The following is a 25,258-nucleotide window of genomic DNA, read 5'->3' as shown; positions in this document are numbered from 1 at the left end:
CCCGCAGGCAGTATCCCCATACCGAGTAACGGGACCCTATAGGGACAAGGTGCGGAAGGAGCTGGACGAGATGCTTAGAGAGAACATAATCGTCCCCTCTTCTAGTCCTTGGTCCTCTCCGATAGTCCTTGTGGACAAGCCTGATGGGAGCATTAGGTTTTGTGTTGATTACAGGAAATTAAACCGCGTAACCACTCCTGATGCCTACCCAATGCCCAGGCTAGACAACCTGATTGAAACCATAGGGGGTTGTCAGTTCATCTCATCATTGGACCTGGTAAAGGGATATTGGCAATTAAGAATTGATCCCAGGGATCAAGAAAAGACTGCCTTTTGCAGCCCTTTTGGTCTCTATGAGTTTCGAGTCCTGAGCTTTGGTCTCAGAAATGCACCAGCCACATTCCAAAGGCTGATGGACCAGACCTTGGCAGGGCTCAGTGACTTTACAGTGGCCTACATTGACGACATAGGGATCTTCAGTAATACCTGGGAAGATCACCTGATACACCTGGAATTAGTGCTGCAGAGGTTAAGGGCAGCAGGGCTAACAGTAAAGGCCAGCAAGTGTCAGCTGGGTAGCCCAGAAATAAAATACTTGGGTCACATGGTAGGGGGAGGAGTGATAAAACCCCTGGAGGCCAAAATAGAAGCTGTTCGTGATTGGCCCAGACCCAACACCAAGAAAAAAGTCAAATCATTTCTTGGGTTGGTGGGCTACTACAGAAAGTTCATCCCGAGGTTTAGCGAGATTGCGGCTCCGCTGACCGATCTGACGAGGAAGAAGACTGATGACCGCATCCCGTGGACCAGCGACTGTGAGGAGGCGTTCCAGAGGTTGAAGCAGGCGCTAATCAACTATCCAGTGCTGCGTGCTCCAGACTTCGACCGGGAGTTCATCATCTACACCGATGCGTCTAACAGCGGGGTAGGAGCAGTTCTGTGCCAGGAGGATGAGAATGGTGACCAGCATCCAGTGTCCTACCTGAGTAGGAAACTTCAAAAAGGTGAGAGACATTTGGCAACCGTGGAGAAGGAGTGTTTGGCCATAGTCTACGCGATCCAGAAGGCCAAGCCTTACATCTGGGGAAGACATTTTGTTCTGTGCACTGACCATTCACCACTGCAATGGTTAAAGACAATGAAAACCCACAATAGCAAACTTATGAGGTGGGCTTTAAATCTGCAAGACTATGACTTTGAAGTGAAGGTGGTCAGAGGGTCAGTGAACTGTGTTGCTGACGCCTTGTCAAGAAGACCTGAAGATTGAAGACGGCGAAAGAACATGGACTATGTATATATATTGATGACAAAGGTTAAATGTACCTGTTTTTTTGAACTTGGTTTGTATGAATAAAGGTAAATTGATGTAATGTATATGGTAAATGTTTAAATGCCTAATTGCTATGGTTAACTTAGAATGTAAGTATAAGTAAGTATGATATGGTATGTATAACTGTTGTTGTGTGTTTTATCCAGGTTGTTTTTTGGGAAAAAGCACCTTAGCTTTCCCCCTACAAAACAACTTATAAAGAGGGGAGGTGTTACATACAGCACTGATGTTACCTGTCTGTCATGGGTTTGGAGGGAAAGTTCCATCCTATGGGGAGTGGAAGGCGGGACATCAGGAGGAGGGGCTGTACTGTATATATATGTGATGCCTGTGTGGTGAAGTTCAGGAGACGCTGGGATGTGAAGAAGCAGCAGCTGGGAAGAAGAAGCTGGTATGGGAGTCTGTGTGTCAGACAGGGTACTACTGTGTGTCAGAGTACCAACCTGATAGGTTCAGGTGTCTGTTGGTTAGCCAGAACTGATAGGTTCAGGGTCTGTGCTTCAAGTTAAGGGTTCTGTGTGAACCAACCTGTGTGTATGTATGAGTGAAACTAAGCCACGTTACTATATCTTATTCACATAATCCTTTTATTTTTCCCTGTGTGTGATTTAAATAAACCTTGTTCTTTATTTGTTTAAAAATCCATCCCTGGTCTGTGTGACTTCTTACAGGGAATGGTTGGTGGCAGATCCCAGTAGGTCTGGGTTTGTCACAGCACCGTCTTGCAAAATTTTTGTCTTGCGAAAAGCAGTTTCCCATAGGAATGCATTCCTATGGGAAACCTCACAAGACGAATGAATTATTTTCGTCTTGCGAGGCATCGGTCTTGCGGGGGGAAAAAGTCTTGCGAAGCACGGCCATAGAAGAAGCTGTCTTGTGAGTCACCAACAAAATCACAAAAACCATTGGTCTTGCGGGTTTTTCATCCGGCGAGGCATTCGTCTTGCAAGGCACCACTATACTCTCAAACAAGGATAATACTAGCTGAGTAACTACAAGGAAGCTGGGGCCCTGTGTCTGCAATCATTGTAAATGCTAGGACATATAGTATATGAGGTGGCTCATTCAAAGCTGTAGCAATAACTGAAGTAACTTAAAATCACCTAACAACAACAGCACTGAACAGAAGTAATAATAACTGGTTAGAGGGAGGATTCCCACCACTCTTTATGGATTAATTCTCCATCAAAACAGATGTATAGAGGAATATAATGATCAAGAATCTGATTCCTTGCACAAGAAAAACACAAGCTGTACCTGAGGTCAAAGTCCATGTAACTTAAGCAAGAGGTCTCTTTCTTGCTGAAGATAGATGTCAGCAGTCTCTGTTGACAATACTTGTTAAATTGATGTACACACATGTCCCTTGGTAAAATGACATTCTGTTACTTCCTGTGAAAGATTTCCTGTGAAAGATTTTTGTCTGTTTCTTGATAGTTGCGTAGATATCAAGTAAGAGTCCCCTTAAAAATAAGAACATTTATCTTATTTCAAGAAAATGTACTTTATGTCTAATTTAAAAAGTGAAACACTGACTCCCAAAATTATTTCAGTGGAACAGAAAATAGAAACAGCAGAGAGTGAAATTGATTTGTATTTCTTACATTGTATGTTCCAACTACTGTACATGTATACTTAATTGTGCCTCACAGAAACTGTTAAGCGGCAGAAAAGAAGAATTTTCCTCCAGCTCCAGCCCAGTTTTTAGTCACAGCTTCTTCAACCAAAGCAGTTTGTCACTAGCCCATTCATTTCATGACTGCCAGTTGGAAAACCAAGAGGCTCTTGGCTGGACTTTGCAGGAAGGCACACCTAGGAGCAATCATGGCCACTGCTTTGACCATTTCCCCATTCCATAAATCCATCATGGGTTCAGCAGAATTGTACGCTGAGGTGACAAGCAGTTAAATATGTAGCAAAGAACTACCAATCTTATTCCTTTGAGGTGTCTTTACATGAAAGTGGTGAGCATAATTTTTTTTAACGTCTGGTTGAACTCAAGTCTGCAAACAATTCTCTCTAATCAACCTAATATGTTGTTGTTGTCGTTGTTGTTGTTGTTGTTGTTGTTCAAAAGCTCCAGGCACAGTCAAAATTATAAAAACACTGATTGGTATTATATAACAGATACAAGTCTTAACCAAAAACCTAAGTATCTTTTAAATACAGTATTGACGCATTATGTATGCTGTTCTTAATGTTGCTGTTTTTTGTAGATCTAAAGGTGTGTTGTTGTTGTTATCATTATCATCAAATATTTTAATGCTTGTTCCCTTTTCTATTCTCACTTAACTGCCTATTTGGTATACTGTATGCAGCTAAGGAAATACAATTTAGCCCCCTAAAAGTCATGGGATTAAAACATAAACCCTGTACAATACTTCATTTTAAGAAAACTATAAAGCAGGCATTGAAATAAAAGGGATCCGTGTGGTCATTACAGTGGTCTATAAAAGTATTGCCTACTCCTGCATTTGTATAAAGTAGGCAGTTAGTCTTTAACAAACAATATGGAGGTCGTTTTACCCTTTATGCACAGTAACAATATGCCAGTGAGGGTTTGCTTTCCATTCTGCATTTGCAGCAAGTATTTTGGTAATAGAGGAACTCAAAGACATGCTGTCTGTATGAAGGTCACACAAAAGAAAGAATACATCATGTTAGCCAAGTGAGGCTACTGTTGTTTTTTTGCACCTCCAAGAATTCTACCTGAAGTGGGGAATTCCTAGGCTTGGAGTTCAAAAACTCTGAATGTCCCATCCCTAATGCATTGTTAAATGTTTTTTTTAATCCAGTAGCACCATTAATTCATAATGACACATGGCAAGAATGGCATTTTTGCAAGAAAAAATACCTTTTACTCCCAATATGTTTCTTTTATATAACACTTTTATATCATGCATCAACCAACACTGGCCATATAGACAGCTCACGATAGTGCAAGCGTACCTACAGCAGTGTAACACATATGAAATATGTTTAGCGAACCAGACTTCAAAAGTACTAAATATGAAACATAGGTCACAAGTCATTACTAAGTGTGAAATGCCACCAAATATCACTGAGAGCCATATAGTCTCTGTATTCTAACTCACATGGCTGAAGAAGTGGACAATGTTCCACAAAAGCTTATTTTAAAATACTGTATAGTAGTTAGTCTTTTAGGTGCTACAATGTCTTTTTTTTTTTTTTTTGCTTTTGTTTTGTATTGTTTTGTGTTTCTTGTTGAAATACTTGCACGGACTAACATGGCTGTAACTCGAAAATCTGAGAACAAATGAGTACCACATTTATGAAGCACCACAAAACTATTATAACAATAGGAGAGTTCCTTGACTGAAATGGGATAATGGTTTTGGATTCTTCCAGCTACACAGCTGGAACTCATTAACATATTTTACATTTATCTTCTGGCTTTGAATGCTTAGAGCAAAAATTCCAAGAAGCTGAGCATAATGATCTTTCCCAAATCAATTACATGGTTGGTACTTAGTGGCTTTTTAATCCTCCCCAGTATTCTTTTGTAAAATTCACTTCAGCATAATTTGAATTCTAAAACATTGATTGTATACACAATAGATATATAGTATCTTGATATATACTTTTCTATGCTCTTTGCAGCGCTGTTTTTTTTTCCGGGTCCTCTCTGACCTTTTTTTCTTGTTGAAATTGTTTGTCGTTGTGCCTTTAGAATTTCCTTTTTTAGAAACTCCCACACTTCTTGGACTCCTTTTCCTGTTAGGATTTCCTGCCATGGGACCTTACCTCATCTCAAGACTGTTCTGAAGGTCAATTGGATAGGGAGCCATCTGGATTGGGAGCAGATACACCTGGAAGCTCAAGGATGGTGTTACATTTCAAAGCAAAATTGTAAAACCCTGTAGCTATACTTGGAGAAGAGGATACATGGCAAACGGCATGTCTTCTAGAAAGTTTGGTGAATACCTTAAATTGGTTGGTTAAAGAGCGTCAGCTGAGAGTCCATCTAATAGTAGGTCCAGTTTCTCATTTCAGGGGGACTCATTGTCTGGAGATTCAGCACTTCATGCTATTGGTAAGTACGGGCACAGTGTCCTAGATTAGAAACCACACTGTGTTATTCTGTTAGGTCTTTTAGTATTTAGTTTAAGCCAAGATAGCTTTTTTATTTTCTCCTATAGGTAATTAATGACGCCTGTTGTGTTTTCGCTTGAATTGGCTTTTTGTTTTGAAAATATTTTGCTCCTTTCGATTAGGTTAGTCTTCTTCTGATGTTCTAAATGAAATGTAAGATCTCTGCCTGGTGTACCTCTTGGTTGGTGATTGGACTGCTTGGTTCTAAGTGCCATTTTCTTAGACTGAAACTGGCTACACCAACATGCGTTACCATTTTTATTATCTGGGATTTTGTCTTGCCTTGCAGGACTGGTGTTCATTGTGCAAGAGCAGAGATACTGGAGTAGTAGTTCCCGAAGTGAGGGGATGCAACTGCTAGTGTGCTCTAGCCCTCTGAGGCTCAGTGGAGGTTAGCTAATTTCTCATGAGACATTTCAGAAAGTGGGTGGATTTGGCCCATACTGAGCCGCCTCCTTGGTGGCAGGTTTTGTAAATGTATCAGGAACATGGGTCAGATCCCTTGACTGTGTATGTGGTAAAAATGAAGAGGATTCTGTCCATAGTATCCATGGAAGTCTTGATATGTTGTTTATGTTCAAATAAGTGAGCAGATCCCCAATCTGGATTGGGGCCATCAATACTAGTTAGACAAAGATAAAACTTCCCACTTTCTGTTCATTAATCCACCCGCTCCAAAAGTGCCATGAAATTTTATTTATTTTTGCGGGAACAGAACATTTAAATCTCACCTACTTACGCAGAGTAATCCTGATGCAGACTGGGGCCCTGCATACTTACTTGAATTTAAAAAGCGTGACTACATATTTAAAGCCCCACATCCTCAAGAGGAGACAGATTATTCAAAATATTTTCTCAAAGTAAGAAAGGTACTTTTTATCTGCCAACACTTTATCAGCCATAATAAAATGTAGTAATGAGAAAGCAAGATAAAATATTTCAGTAAAATTAAATAAAACTTACATTCACAATCATGGCTTAAACACTCCACAGTTAATAATTTTACATTCTAAAATTGGCCTCTCATTGAATGTTTCCATTGCTTCCAGTTCCTGGAGGACTTCTGAGCCTTCAAGCAGCTGTCTAAAATGAGGGGAGAAATACTTGAAATAAATACTAGGAGGTCATTGCATCTGTGTCCCATCCTCCTGCCCCCCCCAGGTACCAGCCACTGCTAGGGGAAGGCCTGAGTGCGCATCACACTGGCATGGTGCTGAACCTAAGCGGGTCTGGGGTGGATCGCCACCAGGAGGGCAGACAACTTAGGCATCCTGCATATATCCCTGAATTCCATGATGGGAGGAAAAGTGAGACTTAACTATATTCAGATATTTAATACTATAAAAATAAAAATGTTTCATTTTATTATTAACGCAGTGCTGCCTTTCCACCAAGCACGTTTCAGTTGACATGTTCATACTTAAGATTTGTCACAGAACTCTCACACGTACCCAAAAGCCACATATTTGTCATTCAAGTAAGGTGCTGCCTGTAACGTGATGTAGAACTGGGACCCGTTGCTGTGGCGTCCTTTATTGGCCATTCCAAGGACACCCCTCCTATCGTGGCGAACAGCAAAGTTTTCATCTAAAAAAATAGTCATAAACAGATAGGCAGGAAACCGTGGTTCTCTTATTTCCATGTATTTGCTTTTCTTGATTTTAAATTTTCATTTTATATTTAGTCTTCAGTATTATATTAATACTAGTGCTTTCTAATAATTTACTAATAATTTCTAATTTAGATAGAAAACTGTGAATTATACATTATGTATGACCCAGAGAACCTACTCAAAATGGGATGCCATGTCACACTTTTTCTTCTGTCACTTTAATGACCAAGAAGTACTTATTCATGATACTGAGTTTCTCCACAGCCCAGTGCTGTGCATCAGGGCGTAGAATGTTACAACATGACATCAACTGCAGGGTGAACCTTGCTATAGCCTTAATATCTATGTCATCCATAAAACTACGGAACAGGACAAATATTTACACTAAATTTTATGGTGCCTGACAGGTTACTCACAGGTAAGATTTTTTAGGATCACAACTTCTTCACTTTTTGTTCTATCATCAGCCAAAATATTTATACCCCACCTTTCTCCTCAAGAGGGTAGGTTCTAGTATTTAAAGCAAATAGAAAAACTGGCAAGGAAACAGCAGCAAAACAAAAACAAAGGAGAAATAAGCCAAAAGCAACAGCCCAAATCTTAGGCAGCCAGTTGCTGAGAAAAAGTCTTCCGGAAAAGAATAGCTGTTGCCTGGCAGCAGAATGACAGCGGCTTCCACAGCTTGGAAGCAGCAAAAGAGAAGATCCTGTCTCATGCACCTGTGAGGGTGGCAGGACAACAAGAAAGGCTTTGCTTGGTGATATTAAAATCCAGGCAGGCTCATAAAGGGAAATGCGGTATTTCAAATAGCTTGTACCAATGATTGTTTAGGGCTTTATAAGTAAAAACCAGCATTTTCAATTTTGCCCAGAAACAGACTGGCAGCTAGTGGAGCTGTGGTACTGGGAGTTTTGTGATTCGTGTATCCAGCCCCAGTTAACAATCTGGCAATGTGGATTCGCTCAAGTTTCTGAATACTTTCCAAAGGTAATCCCATGTAGAGTGTCTTACAGTAATCTAAAGAGGATGTGTCTTATTATAGTTTATATTGTGCTGCATACAGTGGCCATAACTAGGAACACACTATGTAGAGTCCAGAATTACAGAGGGATTTTCCCCTAGGAGTTTTAAGATGACACATTATACACTGAAGATGACCCATCATTAAAGCTGAAATAATCTTGCTGTTAAAGAGACCTGACTGTATTAGACAAATTAGATTTAGAGTTTGAAGCCATAAAACAAAGCAAACTAATTTGCAGATTACAAGAGGTGAGAAAAGCTTCAGCTGTGACAACATATAGTTGGGTTCCATATTGTGTTCCACCTGTAAATATATGATCCTTATTTGTGTGCAAGTGAAGGTGAGGACAGGCAGTTATAATGATAATGAGCATTCCAGCCACTGTGTGGTTTTCACATTTATACAACAATCCTGACTGAAACAAGAGCCATATTCTCATTCTGAGTAAAATTTATTCCTAGGCAGTATCTCTGGCTATTTCAGTGATGCCTCTCAACTTAGCCCTATCAGCACTTTCAGCACATGTGCCTACCTTCAAAGACAGGACCATATATTGACTCGCCTCCGTTCCCTCTTCCTCCATGTATATCTGTATATTTCAAAACAATGATCATTGTGTCTTTATCTTTTTTGTACTGAAAAAAGAGAGCCTGCAAACTTAAAATTATACACTATTAAGTACAATTTCATTTCTAAGAAGTGAGGCAAATGGCGTGATTTGTGGCTGCCATCTACAGCAATGTCTGTTATGCAATTAATAATTTGAATGAGTTTGGCTTTTCTGTTTTGAGATTTGGTTCCATTAGACCAGAATTCTTCCATATGATGCAATCTGCTTAAACATCTCAGTACAAAGCAGTTCTATTTTATTTCCACGCCATACTAATTTCTCTTATTCCTGCTAAACAGTCTCTTTTGGCGAAGTAGTAGTATTAAGGGCAAGAAATGTCAAATTTAAGGTGTTTTTTTTTGCACTTTTGGAAACTGACTATATTTCTTTCAGAGGAGAGAGCAGATCTGTGGGTAAACAAGAGTATGTGTCAAATGAGCTCAGAAGGTGAATGCAAAGGCATACTCTAGTTGGAGAATCACACTCATACAGTACTTGAAGCAGACTATTGGATGGGTCTGGTTACAAGCCAGTGACCGAGAGGGGAAAAGACTCAATAATTCTATTACATAAATATGACTATTATCTCAAAGTCTATTGTTTAATCCAATGATGAAAGTGAAGCACAGAATCATACCTACTGAATATCCTGAGAAAGTTGCAACATACCTTTCAACCTATGTTATCACCCACCTCCTCCTTGTATCCAGCCATTTTTGACAATTCGGTGAAAGATAGAATCTTGGTATGTGAGGACCACCCCTGACTCAGAGTTCATTTTCTCTCCTGTGCACAAATATTGGAAATTCCGACATGTCCTGGGGCAGATATCAGAATAGAGCTGCATGATGGAGACAGAATGTCATAAATGTTCACAAACTGAGTCCAAGGGAATGGTCCTGTAAATAATCCATGAACTAAACAGATGATACAGATTCCGCTGCATGTTACATACCTATAGAATTTTTAAACTGCTATATCTTTAAAAGCACAGTTCTGTGCATTTTTGTCACCTGCCCTAGATCCTAAATCATTTTCATGTCACAAATCAGCTGATCAGCAATGCAGTTTTTGTGTGTGTCTGTTCAAAAGTTCCAGTAATTTAAATAAGACTTCGAGGTGCAAGCACATTGGGCTGCAGGCAAAAGGCATGCATTCCCCCATTTCTTTTTTTATCCACCTTCTCCCCAAACCAGAAACCCAAAAGTGGCTTACAAAAATGTTTCTTTTTGTAATAGAAGTTATAATATCAAATGTAATTAAAATATATGAAAGAAAATTAAAACTAACTTTAAAAACTGAAAATATTTTTAAAAAACAAAGAGAACTAAATAAATGCAACAACCACCTTTCTTGACAGCCTGTTTAGTTGTTAAAAGCTTACCTGAAGAGATATATTGCTGCCAGCTGATGGAAGGACAGGAGGGAGGAAGCCAACCTCTCTCTTGGGTGTAAAAGGGGTACTACAGACTACGTGCACACACAAAAAGTCTGCTCTTTTGTGTATTCATGAGATGTACCTGTACATTCTTTGGGACTAAGAGCAGCGCCTCCCATTAAGTTCTGAAAACCTGAGGAGACTCGTATGAAAAGATGCAGTCCTACAGACAACTGGGACTCCTGTTCTATAGTACTATATAGGTCAAAATCACTTGACCACTTTTAAGGAACCTAGAAATGGACTAGTGGCCAGTAGAATTGTTATAAAAGAGTAACTGGCCTTGGTCAAAAGTCTGGCTGCAAAATTTTGAACCAGCTGAAGTTTCCAAACATTCTAAGGCACCCCAAGTATGTTACAGGAATCCAAATGGAATGCAGTACAATGTAACATCTTAGGCAGATCAGACATATCAAATAACAGGTACAGCTGGTTCATTAGCTTTAACTATGCAAACTGTCCTGCCCACTACTGAAACCTAGCCATGCAAGCTCAGGTTTGAGTCCAGGAGTACACTCAAGCCTGTGATTCTGAGTTTTTAAGGCAAGTCCATGTTGAAACCCTATTCATAGATCTGCTCTTTGATTGACTAGGAGCACTTCTATTTCGTCTGGGTTATGCTGCAATATAGTCAACCTCATCCAGGCATCACTGATATCAGGCTTTAGTTTAGAACCAAAACGGGAATTTAATTGATCAATAAAATGTGCATAAAAGTGAGAAAGAGCAACCATTCTATGTTTTTAAAAGAATCTGACAGATCTGCAGATAATGCAGTCTTACATAGAAGAAGGATTCCTGCGTCTAATGCCAAGCTTTGACTCTTCTTTATGCAACTTACCTCAAATAGCAATTTTCCAACAGTCATCTCTTGAATAGCTATCTCCAAGAACACAAACACATGCTGCCAAGATAAAGCAAGTCCAGAGGTCAAAGCTCATTCTGCATTTTTCTGAAACTGAGGGTTTTATTTTTCTCTGCAAATGTCATTCTTTTGGGAAAACATATTATCAGTTAGTTAATCTGCCAAAGAATTCCTGCATGACAGAGAAGATTCTCTAGCATGAATGTTTATGGCTCTTTAGACCTTTTGGGTCCCATTGCCATCTTTCATGCACTGAAAGTACACACTAAGCACTTCCTGTGCTTCTACTTCCCAGTGGTTGTGCAATTTGGGCAAAATCCTCCCTTACTGACTTTGAGGGACCGAAGCTTTTATTAATTCCTGATAAGTTCCAGCAGGTTCTCTGGAACAAAAGTATCCCAAGTGCTGCTCCCAAAGTGACTATATATTTAGGGAAAAATGAAATTAAAATAGCATCAAGGTTTCTAAAAGGACCTCACATTATGTTGATATCAAACAAAAGAGGATGTGTGGGGTTAAGAGCACTTGTCTACAGAACTATAAATGTGTGTCCAGAGTTTTGAAAGCACTTCTGTACCTAGGGTTTCCATACACATGGCTCCTGAATGGATTGTTGGTGCTGTCTGACAGCAGGGTTGAAGAAATGAACTAGTCTAATAGAAACAGGAGAGGACAATGGTAATATACACTTTATTTTGAAGTAATTACCACCTCCTCTGGATTATTAGAATAAAGTTACTTATTCTCTTCTTAGTTTATGGCTAAAATCCTTTTGTTTCACATAGTAAACTGCAGCTAGAGTAGGCTCACTGCATCAGTAGAGATTTGATGAGACCTCCTCCATAAATGTGATCCAGTGGGCCTACTCTAGTTGTGATTTACAAGCAATAGGATCTCCGCTACTAGGTATAACGTGCCCATTATAATAAATAAAATCATTTTCAAAATATTTCCACAGATTGTAAAAAATGATCCCCACAGTGTGGGATCACCATGTGCTGTACAAATCCTTCATACTGGGCATAAGTCTTCCTGAGATCTAACACAGTGTCATTTTGTCCCAAAAGTGAAGAAGAAAACTTAAGTTGACTTGCAGTTCAAGATGTCTTTCTTTGTGCAGAGCACAGCATTTATTTTCCTTGCCATTTAGCCAATTGGAAGAGGATTTATTACGTATTTTGTCTTTCCTTCAGGGATTTCAGAGTGGCATGTGTAGGCAACCCAGGTGACCTGCCATCCCAGAAGTGGTTAGCATCAACAGGTTACTGTTCAGAACCTGGAAAATGTTACTTTTCTGTTTAGCTCTCTTTACTGTTCTACACTGTGTATCATGAGCGTTCAAATAATGCTGTGAACCATGACATACGTAGAACAATTCCATGCTGCTTCACTGAGTGGTCAACATGATAAGAAAATGTCCTGAACATTAATTGGCTGCTGTTGCAACCAGGACAAACTATGCACTGTGGTATGGTTCAGATATCCCATAATATAGTAAACCATGATCTGGAGGATTGGCCCATTTTTGTTTTGGTTTTCTTACGAATGGTCTGAACGAGGCAAAGTACTAGAATTTGAAGTGGGACTGGAAAGAATGTTTAGCAAAATCCACTTATTCAGCCGCCTATCACTGAAGCAACTTGGGAGAGAGAGAGAGAGAGAGAGAGAGAGTGTAGTATTTGTGGGTGCCAATTCACAGGTCATTCCCAGTCTTCTAAAGGATAGCCTTAACTGATCCCATAAGACTAAAATAAATATATCACACAGAGTCGTAAGACTCATGAACAAGTTAAAATCCAATCCAAGTATGGTGATCAGCGAGACACAATATGAAGACACATTGCAAAAAGCACAAAACAGTGTTATTTTACCTTTTTGTTTCTCATGTATTTGGTGAGGAAATCTTGTGTAATGGCCTCATAGAGTGCTGTGGGTTTAAAGTCTTTATAATCCCAAACATCATAAGCCCATTTGAGCATCATTTTTTCATCTCCAAGGAGCTGGCCATCCACAAAACACATCACATTGGAAGGATATTCCCAAGTCTCCCCTCTCAATTCCTGTGATCAGAAGGTACAATGGCAATGTTTACAGATCAGTAAATGTTTAACAGGAAAGCAGGACATTCAGCATGCAGGTTTTACAGTGGTGAAGAGGGGCAGGGGGAACAGAAGAAATCTGGATGGCTCAGTGGTTTAGATATCTGGCTGCAGAGCCAGAGGTTGGGAGTCTGATTCCTCACTCTGCCTCCTTGACAGGGGCTCAGCTCAATGATCCATAAGGTCCCTTCCAGCTCCGCAGTTCTAAGATAATGATAATGATGATCTAAAAAGGTGAGCAAAGTTTCTGTCAAGAGGGGCAGATGCTTGTCAGGCATCCCTGAGCATTTCAATGACAGCCACAAATTTTACTGAAAGAGAAGCAGCAATTCCTCAACTGCTGTCAGCAGGCTGAGTGCTTTTTCCTCATTTTGTTTGTAAATTAGCTTGCTTTGTTTTCTGGCTGCTCTTCAGGATTTAAGAACAAATTTCCCTTGATGCTTCATTGCTCAAATAGGAAAGCCTGAAGATGACTTTAAAAAAAAACTAATACTGTAGTGCTTTTGGTTCCAAGCAGGGGCTATCTGTAAAGTGTGTTTCTGCTGCACGTGTGTCTTTAGACTGACTAGGAAGGTACCAGAAAACCGATAGACAAACAAAAACCTGCTTTTTATGGACTATCCATAAAGGGGTTGTGCTAAGCCTGAAGAAGTCTCATGAAAGCTTGCAATTTGTTTGATTTTTAGTGGCCCAATAAAAGGTATCACCCACTCTTACATCTGTGTAAACAAAGGTCCTTTCATAACAGAAAAACAAGGTTATAATGTCACTCTGCTTCTGTGTTAGGAACAGCTGGTGCAGCTTGTCCTGGATACTGCCCCTGATTAGCACTCTTAGTTGTGACTGCTTGGACTAGAACAGCAGACCCTAGTGAATGATTTATACTGGATTGCAAGGAAAAACGACCTCTTCATGCTTAGAGCTCTTTAGGAATAAGTGAGATTGCTATCTCAGGGATAAGACTGGATAATTCCTGAGTGAGCAAGGCTGCAGTCATATGGACCTTACCAGAGAACAAAGCCCACTGAATTCACTAGGATTAATATCTAAGCAAACTTGCACAAATTTGGATGCTGCCTTACATACTGTATGTTTGATATGGGGTGCCTCTGCTTCTTGTTTTAGGCAGAATGAGAGTTCCATGCCGTTTCCTCCAATAATTACAACTCTGCTGATTTCTATGTGTATGTACACATACTATAAATAGAACAAAGTCAGAAAAAAAGGACAAAGATATTGAATGACAGACTGGAAATTTTGAAATGTACAGAAAGTAGATAACCCAACGGTTTAAAGTCAGCGTAAGCAAGAACAATCTAATATTGGTTTCATGTGATAAATGGTATAGAAATTGTCTAAAACCATCATAATAATCTCTTCATACATCTAAACAATTCATGCCCCCAAGCATTTATCTGTGCTCAGTGGAATGCAGATTGATATCTCCTTTCCTAAAAAGCTTTTATGAACAGAATCTGAAGAAATTTCAGTCTGAAATGTGTAGTAAACAGAGGCTGAATTCCTGTTGTTTAGTGTTGCAAGTTGCTCTAGAGTTGGCCCATTGAATCAATGGGGATTTGGTAATTCACCTCCTCTGCAAGTTCAAATGGGCCCACTCTAGTTACAACTTACTGCGCTAAGCAACAGGATTTCAGTCAGTGTCTGCTATAAGATCAAGAAAATGTAAGGTTTCACTAATTCAGATAAATCCATTCTCTTGTGGATCTACTTAAATAAAGTACTGTATACCTTTTTTTTCTCCTGTAGATACTCATCCCATGCAAATTGTAAGAGAGGAATTACTTTAGGCTCTCCTATCTTGGTTGGAAAATTTCTCCTTAGAGCCTAGATAATAAATAAAAAGTGAAATTATTAAAAGGTAAACTACTTAGCTGTATTGGGTGGGGTGCACATATGATGATACCATTTTGGTTTTAACTGTGCTTTTGTATCACTTATCTGAGACTGATTCATGCGACTCTGTTCCCATGGTGACAGATTTGGGCCAAACCATACTTAGGATGAAGGGTGTATCTTCATACTTTGGTTGTGTGGGTGTATCATGATTAAAATAAAATAGTCTCAATATCTTCACTGTTCTTTGTGTAACAGCAAAACTGCTGAAAGCAGCTTAAGTAACAGAACAACAGTGGTGAAGATTGCAACTTGTCAATCAGGAAATCATCCCCCTATATAGCCATGAAATCACTAGGCAGCCATAGCATTTGTTCCCAGTCATAGTCCTCATCTGGAATACCTACCATCTGAGTCTTTACAATCTCAATATCAGGCCTGCTGGCCTGTCTATCTGTCTAACATTCTCCCTTTCTCCCAGGACTTAGACTCAAGGCTTTCAGTCCTAAGTCACAGATTAGCTGGTTTGCAAATCCAAACATTCCCTCATGATGGACCATTATTTTAAACAAGGTAATTTAGAATATGTTTTAAAAGTATATGTTGTCTATTGCTTTTCAAAAATATCATACTGATGTTGTTGTTTAGTCGTTTAGTCGTATCCGACTGTTTGTGACCCCATGGACCAGAGCACGCCAGGCCTTCCTGTCTTCCACTGCCTCCTGGAGTTGGGTCAAATTCATGTTGGTAGCTTTGGTGACACTGTCCAACCATCTCATCCTCTGTCGTCCCCTTCTCCTCTTCCCCTCACACTTTCCTAACATCAGGGTCTTTTCCAGGGAGTCTTCTCTTCTCATGGGATGGCCAAAGTATTGGAGCCTCAGCTTCAGGATCTGTCCTTCCAGTGAGCACTCAGGGATGTTTCCTTCAAAATGGATACGTTTGATCTCCTTGCAGTCCAGGGGACTCTCAAGAGCCTCCTCCAGCACCACAATTCAAAAGCATCAATTCTTTGGCAGTCAGCCTTCTTTGTGGTCCAGCTCTCACTTCCTTACATCACTACAGGAAAAACCATAGCTTAGACTATGTGGACTTTTGTTGGCAAGGTGATGTCTCTGCTTTTTAAGATGCTGTCGAGGTTTGTCATCACTTTCCTCCCAATAAATGACATTACAGTACAGTACTTGCCATTAAAGAGTGGTGCATTAGTGACACTATCTTTCAGCTCCTTTGACCAGAATGCTACCAAGAAAATCTGGAGTGGAAGAACATTTCTGTAAGTCGTTCCTTCCCTGCCTGCAGGCTGTCCTTCACACTGTCTTTCATACATAGCCAGGGGGACTCATTGTACCCATGCTTTGCCAAAAATTTTCCCCCAAAAGGATTCTAGCCAACATACAAAAAGAGTCCCAAATCCTACCTATGGTACCCAAAAGCGATATTTTATAATGTCAATGTTCCTTTTTCAGGTCAGAATAAGAAAAAATAAAGTGATTGTGCTAAGGGCTGATACAGTAGTACTAATGTTACTCCTTCCCTCACCCACCTTAATCAAATGTTGCAAGGAGCAGAATTATTTGGAACCTCTAGGACTAAATTCTCCCAGTGCTTCCTAGTAGGGCCATAGATCTTACAGTCCTGCATTTGAACTCCTGACATGTTAACTAAATGGTAATTAATGGCAATATAGTGTTTGGGAATGGCTTCAATAACTTTAAGCCATTGCGAATCTTGTAGGATGCCTCAGGACATACTTTTGACTCCAGTTGTTTACTTGCTGAAACTATTGTAGGATAAAAGGTGGGACAATTTTAAACATAATTGCAGAAGGTAAAAAAAACACATCACAGATAGAATCTGTGGATGATGAATGCCATTTTATTAAAATATTTTTACTCCCCCTTTCTCCTTAAAAAAAGACCTGAGGCAGCTTACATCATTGGAATACAATATTTTTATTTAAAGAATTATTATTAGGTAAGTTCTTACATTAAAAATAATTAACCTAAGTACATGCACACTCAGGCAGCATTTGTTCCCTGTTCATCATGCAAGATATTTATACATTGTAGTAACTATAAACATGTATAAACATGTATGAAATGTAGTAACTATAAACAGCACAAGAGAAAGACAGATGTTAGCATGTAGCTGCTAATGCTACTTCTGTAGAAAGGTGTTACCTCTGCTGCATGGGCTGCCATATGAAAAGCAGGTTCTGTGAGAAGCCCCACAACTTCCAACTCTTGTAGACCCACAGGCCTCAGAGCATTCTTAGCCCACATTGTTCACAGGATTGTCTGTCTTTTTTTCCTTGCCTTGTAGCTCCTTCCTTTATCCCTTCCCAACTTCACAGGAAGAGAAATATAAACAATTCTGTTCCCCATGGCAACTCCAATCAGAAGCAGTCATTCCATCTGAATGGGAGTTGCAGCATATCATTGGTTCTTTAGTATTTCTGCATTTATGCAACACCACGAGGTCAAAAATACCCCACAGTAAGCATGCGTTTGACACTGGCAAATATTATAAATCCAGTTTTCAGCTTTTATTTCTACTTTTCATTTCATCACAGCAGTGATGAGAGTTTGTGATGTAAATGTCATCAGAACAAACTAAGCTGTGAGAAGTATTAATTCAATTTTCTTTATTCAGATACAGTAATGATTTCAGCTTTCTCAAGGTCCTCATAGAAATTAAGCACCTACAATTTAAAGTGTATGCAGAGTGTAATAAATAGCAAAATATACAAACTAAGGCCGAGGAGAATCCCTATCTTTTAAAGACAGATACTGTACATGATTATATTTAACATCCCCTTCAAATACTAAGGAGAATAAAAAAGTATGAGTAGCCTGCCTAAAGCTGTTCGAAGAAAGGGACCAATCTAGCTTGCCCGGAGTGACTGCAGAACCAGCACATTTTATCTAAATAGTGCTTGAGTTGCACAGGAATTATTATCTGCATTGCTACATATGGGACAAAGCTGTGCCAAACAAAAGTTGCATTTATGCAAATATGCATTGTAAAATCTCACATGTAAAAGTACTGCAGATAATACCGTGTGCTTTTAGAACAGCAAACAGGGAGCTTATCAAGAGCCAGATTGTACTGTGATTTATTGCAGCTGGCTGTGTTGTGCTTAAAATTTAATCCTTGCTATAATCCATGCGTTAACACCACTGATAGAAATGGAACGTCCAGGTCATGGCATGGTCAGTAAAGAAGGTAGGGATAAATTATACAACAAGAAAAGTGTTTATGAGTGCTTTCAGTTAAATTATGTTGTTTGTGCTTTGCTACTTTGTTGCGTATTTTTGTCAAGAAGGAACAATTAGTGTAATTGACAAGCACGCTTGGAAAACATAGCTCTTAAAGTTCTGCTTTTGAAAGCAATACATCTAGAGTAAACATGCTGACATTAAGGCAGGAGGGGCAAATCTCTGGCCTTCTGAACTACAGTACTGTTCCCATCGTGTCTCACCAGGCGGGCTACAGTTGATGGGCATTGTCTTTCAGCTACATCTGAAGGGCCAAAGGTTTTCCAGCCCTGCTTTGGGAGTTGAGTACAGTGGAGGAAAGAAAATTAGTTGAAAATCACAATTTTCCAGTTACTTTGAGCATAAAGAATCTATGTACTATGTATCAGTAAACAGAAAAAAGGGCATGAAGCTGTAGCACTTGGAAGGTTTTGTGGCTGTTCAGGCCATTGTATAAAGTTGATGCATGAAAAAGGAAATAATCATTACTCTGGAACAAGCCTTAGTGCCATTATGATGCATATTAGCATTGTATTAAATGTTGATTATTTATAATACTTACATGTTGCTTAATATAATTAATCAAATACATGTACATAATGCTACAAAAACCAAAGCTAGAATATGTACTGTATATAATAAAATATATGAATAAAACAGTAAAAAGCAGCAGTGCCGTGATTAGTTTTAGAAGGCAAGGGAAATGTATAGATTAATACTGTATATAGTTTTAGAAGTTATTTAGAACTCACCAGAGTTTTTGCTTCTCAGTATGCTCCTGAGGCAGGGTGCCCCTAGGTGCTCAGAGGCAGCCGCTGCCCTCAAGCAGAAGATTTTGCAGTACCAGTGTATTTTTGCCATCTATCCATAGCATGGATCCACATGAATTTTATCGTACGCTCATCTCCAAATTATTGCCCATCTCTATTTCCTCGGTTGTGGCACTTTCGTGAGAGGTTGGACTGTAAGCTTCTTTGAAGTGGTATATTTGCTCCCCACTTGCACTTCCCAAGGAGCTGTCCATGGAGTGCTCATGGTGTTGATGATGAAGATGAGGCTTGTCAGAGAATGAGCTGCTGTGCCAGGAAATGGCTGGGCTCCCCTGAATCTCCAGGCCAGGCAGACAAATGTGAGGAATGGTGGTGGATGGGAAGGAGCGAGTTTATTTTTACAGGGTGGCCATAGTGTTTGGGTACCCAACTCCAACCCTCTCTGAATGGCACCAGGGCTCACTGGCTTCCTGTGTCTGTCCAACACGACACAATATATACTTGCTTAGAAGCTCAAACATGGAGCCCACAATGCCTAGCTTACTCCCTCACACATGCATGGAGAAATATGATGTTCCCAATTCCTGTGACATCACAAGGCCCCACACCCTGACTTCACAAAGACCCACCCCAGGCATTGGGCCACAGATATAATGAGGGGATGGGGAAGATAATCCTGTGACAGCCCCTGACAAACAAAACACTTCAAAACCATTCCAGAAAAAATATTTTATTGGTTTTGGAAAAGAGGCTAAATGGGTATCCTTAGCAGAGACAACGGCCTGGTTCAGCTCCAGCAGGGCGCCTGTCCTCTGGTCCCTTGGATGCCCCTGGGGAAGAGGAAGCTTCAGGCCCTGCAACGGAAAGAGAGAGAAAATTTCAATTAAAGGGGTGAGCTCGTCCACGGCCATCAACCAGCTTCAACCCAGGTGTATCCACTGACCCATGTTCTCGCAACTTCATCCCAAAGTTCCGCCTGCCAATATCCACTGGCTTCCACCAGGAATATCCACCCGTTCATCTCTTCCACTCCACTTCTGAAGCCAGCCTCCGCCAGCTCCTGAATGCTTGGGTCACACTCAACCCCCAGCGACATCACCACGGAACACCAGCCAGCACATTTGCACACATTCACACACACACCAGCCACCCCCCTGACACACACACACCTTCACCAGCCATTCACACACATGCCTGGGCTTCCATCTACTAATATCCACCAAGCGTCCGTCAGCTGGTTTCAGGAGGCTAACGTCCCCCGGCTTCATCCGCCAACCTCTTCCGGCCTCCGCCTTGCAGCCTCAGCCAGCTTCTGCAGGGAGATTCCACCAGCTTCTGTTTGCCAATGTCCACTGACTTCTTCCCGATCCATCGCCGACATCAGCCAGCTTCAAGACAAATCTCTGCCAGCCTCAAGCTGTTAACTCGCCAGCCCACTTAGCAAGTTCATCTGCTTTCGCAAGAGAATTTGCCTTGGGCAGAAGGGCTGGGTCCCCTGCAGCCACTGACGCTCTCTCTCTGCCGGACTGCCCTCTGGCGCTTTGCCTCCTTTCTGGTCTCCTGCCCTGCCCAGCAAGCCCCTTTTATCTGCCAGCAGAGAGGTGGGGCCCCTGTGAGGTCACAAAGACCCAGGTGAGCGGGGTTGGGTTCCCAAGGCAGCAGCAGCAGCATCCTCGGGATTGGCTGAGTCCTGGAGATGATGTCAACAGTCCCTCTGATCATGTGATTCACTGGAACTTTCCTAAGCCCTGAGCTGGGGGGAAAATGAAAGTAATAAATGATTAAGAATGGGTACAGTCACACAATGCAGCCTTTGACCCTTTGGGGGTTGGGTTTTTTTTTTTTGCCTTTTTTTTGACATTTTTTTTCTTGCCCTTGCCGTGAAAAAGATATTATAAGGAGCCCGTTAAGAAAAAAAAACTAAGTGTTTGAAACACATACGAGTATTTTAACATCATCCCTGCACTATCAAAAATGCAGCTGTGTTTCAAAGACTCTCCCAGCGTTTGGAACTCCCTCCCACTGGAAGACAGATTTGCCCCATCTTTGCTGTCCTTCCACAAGCCAGTGATGACATTGCTCTTCAGGCAAGCTTTCCCTTATGGACTGGCTGCCTGGTTTGGGATCTTGAATGGACTGTTGTGCCTTATTGCTTTGAACACATTTTTGGTGTTGCTTTTGTTTACCATTTTTATTGGGGTATTTGTTCTTTTAAATTCCTTTTTCCAGCACCTTCTGAAGCATGGCTTTCAGGGACTGAACCTGCTACTTCCTGCATGCCAGACTTGCTGCCAGCCTCTGAACTAAGTTGCTCCCATCACATTCTCCATTGCTGGTGCCATCATGAGCCTTAGGTGGCCTTTGATTATGGATGCCTGGCACCTATTATACGTGGGTGCTTACATAAGGTTTGAGTAACGTGCCCTGGCTAATGGAAAGGTGCCAAGGAGTGTCTGGGTCATATGCCTGGTCATGTGCCTGATTTGTGTAATCAGGATGTACCCCAGCACTTCATCAATCAGCTGCAGGTAGCCGTGGCAATTTACTCATATATTATGCAATTGCCAATAGGATTCCAATTAAAATGTCTATAAATAGAAAATGCTTCCTTTCTGTCTCCCTTTCAGCATTGAGCACGTTGCTGCAAAAGTACTGCAGACAGTTGGGTAGACATCCGTTTCTCTCAGGCTGGATATACAGTAGGACCCCTGTATCCACTGGATCAGTATCCACAGTTGCACTTAGCCGTAATTTTGCAAACGATTAAAAGAAAAAAAAAATAGAAATAGGTATTTTCACAATGTTTTTAACTGAACTGGCCACTACAGGGATCTCAAAGCCATACTAGGTATTGTTATTGTTGAAGAATATGTAGCATGGTCTCTGGCTCCCTTGGTTGGCCAGTTCTGGTGATATTGGTGAAAATACATATTCTTTAATTTTGCTCTTTTACCATGCTAGTTATTATCCACAGTTTTCAGCATCCGTGGGGGGCTTGTAACCAATCCCCTGCATATATGGGGTTCTGATTGTGTTTTCTGATTCAGAAACTGTGTTTTCTAGTTGCAAAATCACTCCCTGTGTCAACATTTGTACATACATAGTATGTTATGCATACCGTACAAATTGCTTCCTTACCAAAATGCTGAAATCAAGTCACAGCCAGCTGAACTCACACACCTGCTGACACAAGAAGGGGAATACACTATAAAATTATGCAGAAGATGAATAAACTGGATAGAGGGAAGCTCTTTTCCCTTTCATGCAATACCAGAACCAAGGGACATCCATTCCAATTGAGTGTTGGGAGAGTGAAAACAGATAAAAGAAAGTATTTCTTGACTCAGCGTGTTGTTAGTTTGTAGAACTCCTTGCCACAGGATGTAGTGATGGCATCTGGCCTAGATGCCTTTAAAAGGGGATTGGACAGATTCCTGGAGGAAAAGTCCATCGCAGGTTACAAGCCCTGATGGGGATGTATAATCTCCAGGCTTAAAAGGGAGGTACCTCCAAATACTAACTGCAAGGGACGGTATCAGGAGACAGGTATGTAGTTGTCTCATGTGCTCCCAGAGGCATCTGGTGGGGCCACTGTGAGATACAGGGGGCTGGACTAGATGGGCCCTTGGCCTGATCCAGCAGGGCTCTTCTTATACTTTCTTATGTTCTTAAGGAGTTGAAATTCCCAAAGCTTCCCAATATATTAATAATATAAGCATATTCAGTGTTAACATTTCTAGAATAAAACATTAATAATGCTGTAGTTCCTGTCATTGCAAAATGTGATACATGTGATTATGGAATTCATAGAATCAAAGTATCATAAAATAATTGAGTTGGAAGGAGCATACAAGGCCATGGGGTCCAACCCCCTGCACAATGCTGTAATCCAAGTCAAAGCAGATCTGACACACGGTTGGCCAATTTTCTCTTGAATGCCTCGCTTTTGTGATCACAAAATAATATTTAAATGTTTTTTTTTTCACTTTGCGATGACTGGTTCCCTGCTTCGGGAACTGATTCTTCACATTACGACAATCAAAAACAGCTGGTTGTCGGGTTTCAAAATGGCCGCCGGGTATACAAAATGGCAACCCGCTGTGTTTAGGAAGGCTTTTTCGCAAGACAGGGAGCAGAAAATGGCCGCCATATGGAGGATCTTCGCTGGACGGTGAGTTATTCAGCCCATTGGAATGCATTGAATGGGTTTTCAATCCATTTCAATGGGATTTTTTATTTCGCTTGACGAGGGTATCGCTTAACAGCGATTTTGCTGGAACGGATTATCCTCGTCAAGCGAGGCACTACTGTATTTTAAAGATTATGAAGGTGTGGGGGAGGAGGCATGGAGCCATTGGAAGTGTTGCAGGGGTTCTCCTCCCCTCAATTTTAGCCTTCCAGTAGACAAGCTAAATCCCTACATAACACTACTCTTTATGACTCTTTATGACTCCAAACATGATTAAGTTTGGAAAGTAAGGAAAAACCTACCAATTATTAATAAGAGTCTGGACAATAAATTAATACCAGTGGTTGTGCTTTGAATGCCTGTATTTTCATTATAGCTGATGTTGCAGGCTCAACTGTCTTGTTCCTGGGGCCCTATATTTTAGGTCAATTCACATTGACCCATTTGCTGGAAGAACTTGTTTTGTAGCTAGACATTTAGGTTTGCAAACATCTCTCCTAAGAGTCCAAATAAGCTGAATGGAACATACTGCTGGGTAAGCAGGCACAGGACTGTCTCCCCACCCCCCACCCCACCCCCAGAGTGTGCTTCTGGATCAGGCCTTTAGTATCACTGCAAACAACAGTCATGGAAAGATGTATTCTCAGTATAACAGTTATGAATGGCTCACTAGAAAGAGGTCTTGTGAATGATAACATCACATGCAAATCTTAGCACAGGTGAGGCTTTTGCCCATCAAAGCAAGAATACAGGAAGGTTCTCTGCATGTCTACTGAGTTGGCAGCAAATTCAGTGCCTTAGGCCCCAATGAAAACGAAAGAACACAACTATGGCCCTCTCTCAATCTGAGAGAAATCAAGGCTTGCATTCATAGACACCTGAACCACTACGCCAGTGATGGTGAACCTATGGCATGCGTGTCATAGCTGGCACACAGAGACCTCTCTGTGGGCACACAAGCCATAAGTCACTATAGAGAAATACTTTACCCATCCTCCGATCCTGGGTTTCGGCACTCCCCTCTGCTGGTGCAATGGTCCAGTGGAGGGGTGCAATGGTGACCATTACCAATCTAGCCCATGCAAAAAAAACAACAACCAAGCATTTAACCCTTGCAGTGCAGGAGCAGTTGCTTTTTCTAAATTAAAACCTCAGCATTCGGGTTTTAATTGCAGTATTGGCACTTTGAAATAAATAAGTTGTTTTTGTGTTGCAGTTTAGGCACTCGGGCTCAAAAAGGTTCACCATCAGTGCCCTACTCTAAGGAGGCTACCTTTAATGGTGTAAGATGGCTACATTTCATGGGTCATGGAATGCGAAGACAGCCTCACCTAAAGATCTCTGACCTCCTGTAAAGGTGCATCCAAGGGAAGATTACCTGCTAGGTGTTAGGATTCCCAAGTTATTTTGTTTACTTTCACTTGTAGCTCCTGGTAACATAGACGTTTCTTCCATTCATTTTATCTTCCAGTTTGGCTCCTCCTTATCCTTCTTTTTCTTCCTGGCTCATTCTTACTCCTTTAGGACAGCAATAGGGAATGCGTGGTCCTCACAGAGATGGATTTTGTTTTTTAAACAACAGAACCTGGCGTTTTCCAGACAATTATGGATTTCTAATTTGTTGCAAATTGTCTGGGTTGTAGATGCACAAACGTGAGATGGATCCAGTTTTGTTTCACTGGCTGAAACGTCCTTAAATTTCCACTCAGAATTCTTTGGCTGATAGGAAGAAGGAAAGGAGTAAGAACTGACACCCCCCAGTGCTACTCCTCTCCCCCAAAATTGGTTCACAATCCCCATGTAATGTTTCAAGGCAGAAAATTTGGGAAGTGCAAGTGCAGTCCAGGTAAAAGCACTGAGCAGTTGTAAACAGAACTTCCCATGTAAAGAATAGAAGACAGAGCCAAGTACCCACTCTGTAAATCACTTACATTCCAAGGGGAAAACTCAAGCAGCGAGTAAACAGAAGCACAGTTGTAAACAAGTCAGGTGTTTTTTGTCCTTCATGTCAAACTCCTCTCTTCTGCAGTTGGCTTCACTGTGGGTTAAACCGCTGAGCAACTGGGCTCTCGATCAAAAGGTTGGCAGTTTGAA

At 40.9% G+C, this 25,258-nt stretch overlaps 1 protein-coding gene across 3 annotated transcripts; it reads right to left on the bottom strand.

Moving 5' to 3' along the window:
- Positions 1-2,465: 2,465 nt before the first annotated feature.
- PPIL6 (peptidylprolyl isomerase like 6) lies at positions 2,466-24,903 on the bottom strand. 3 transcript variants are annotated; one of them, XR_002301234.3, is made up of 10 exons: positions 17,129-24,903; positions 14,841-14,936; positions 12,864-13,052; positions 10,969-11,031; positions 9,383-9,530; positions 8,612-8,668; positions 6,895-7,030; positions 6,407-6,526; positions 5,276-5,404; positions 2,466-2,793 (listed from the first exon to the last, which is right to left on the bottom strand). XR_002301234.3 is itself a non-coding variant. In XM_078385184.1 (9 exons), the coding sequence occupies exons 1-8, from the start codon at positions 17,228-17,230 to the stop codon at positions 6,415-6,417; spliced, it is 903 nt and encodes a 300-aa protein (XP_078241310.1). In that variant the 5' UTR covers positions 17,231-24,903; the 3' UTR covers positions 2,466-2,793; positions 6,407-6,414. The 3 variants fall into 3 exon arrangements, 2 of the variants coding, with proteins under 2 accessions (XP_078241310.1, XP_020656994.1); XM_078385184.1 differs by lacking the exon at positions 5,276-5,404; XM_020801335.3 differs by lacking the exon at positions 2,466-2,793 and having other exon boundaries at positions 3,680-5,404.
- Between the last annotated feature and the right edge of the window lie 355 nt (positions 24,904-25,258).

Source organism: Pogona vitticeps, chromosome 1 (genome assembly GCF_051106095.1).
Source record: "Pogona vitticeps strain Pit_001003342236 chromosome 1, PviZW2.1, whole genome shotgun sequence".
Lineage (NCBI taxonomy): Eukaryota > Metazoa > Chordata > Lepidosauria > Squamata > Agamidae > Pogona > Pogona vitticeps.
Note: the sequence above shows the minus strand (reverse complement) of the source record. Positions and strands in the feature narration are given on the sequence as shown.

What these genes read in the sequence shown, in the direction of transcription:
- PPIL6 (XM_078385184.1), bottom strand. Translation starts at nt 17,230, where the DNA reads ATGTGGGCTAAGAATGCTCTGAGGCCTGTGGGTCTACAAGAGTTGGAA. An exon ending in TGGCAGCCCATGCAGCAGAG is followed by an intron (nt 14,937 to 17,128) that starts GTAACACCTTTC and finishes TTTATTATCTAG; the next exon opens with GCTCTAAGGAGAAATTTTCC. An exon ending in TTGGAAAATTGCTATTTGAG is followed by an intron (nt 9,531 to 10,968) that starts GTAAGTTGCATA and finishes TCCATCATGCAG; the next exon opens with CTCTATTCTGATATCTGCCC.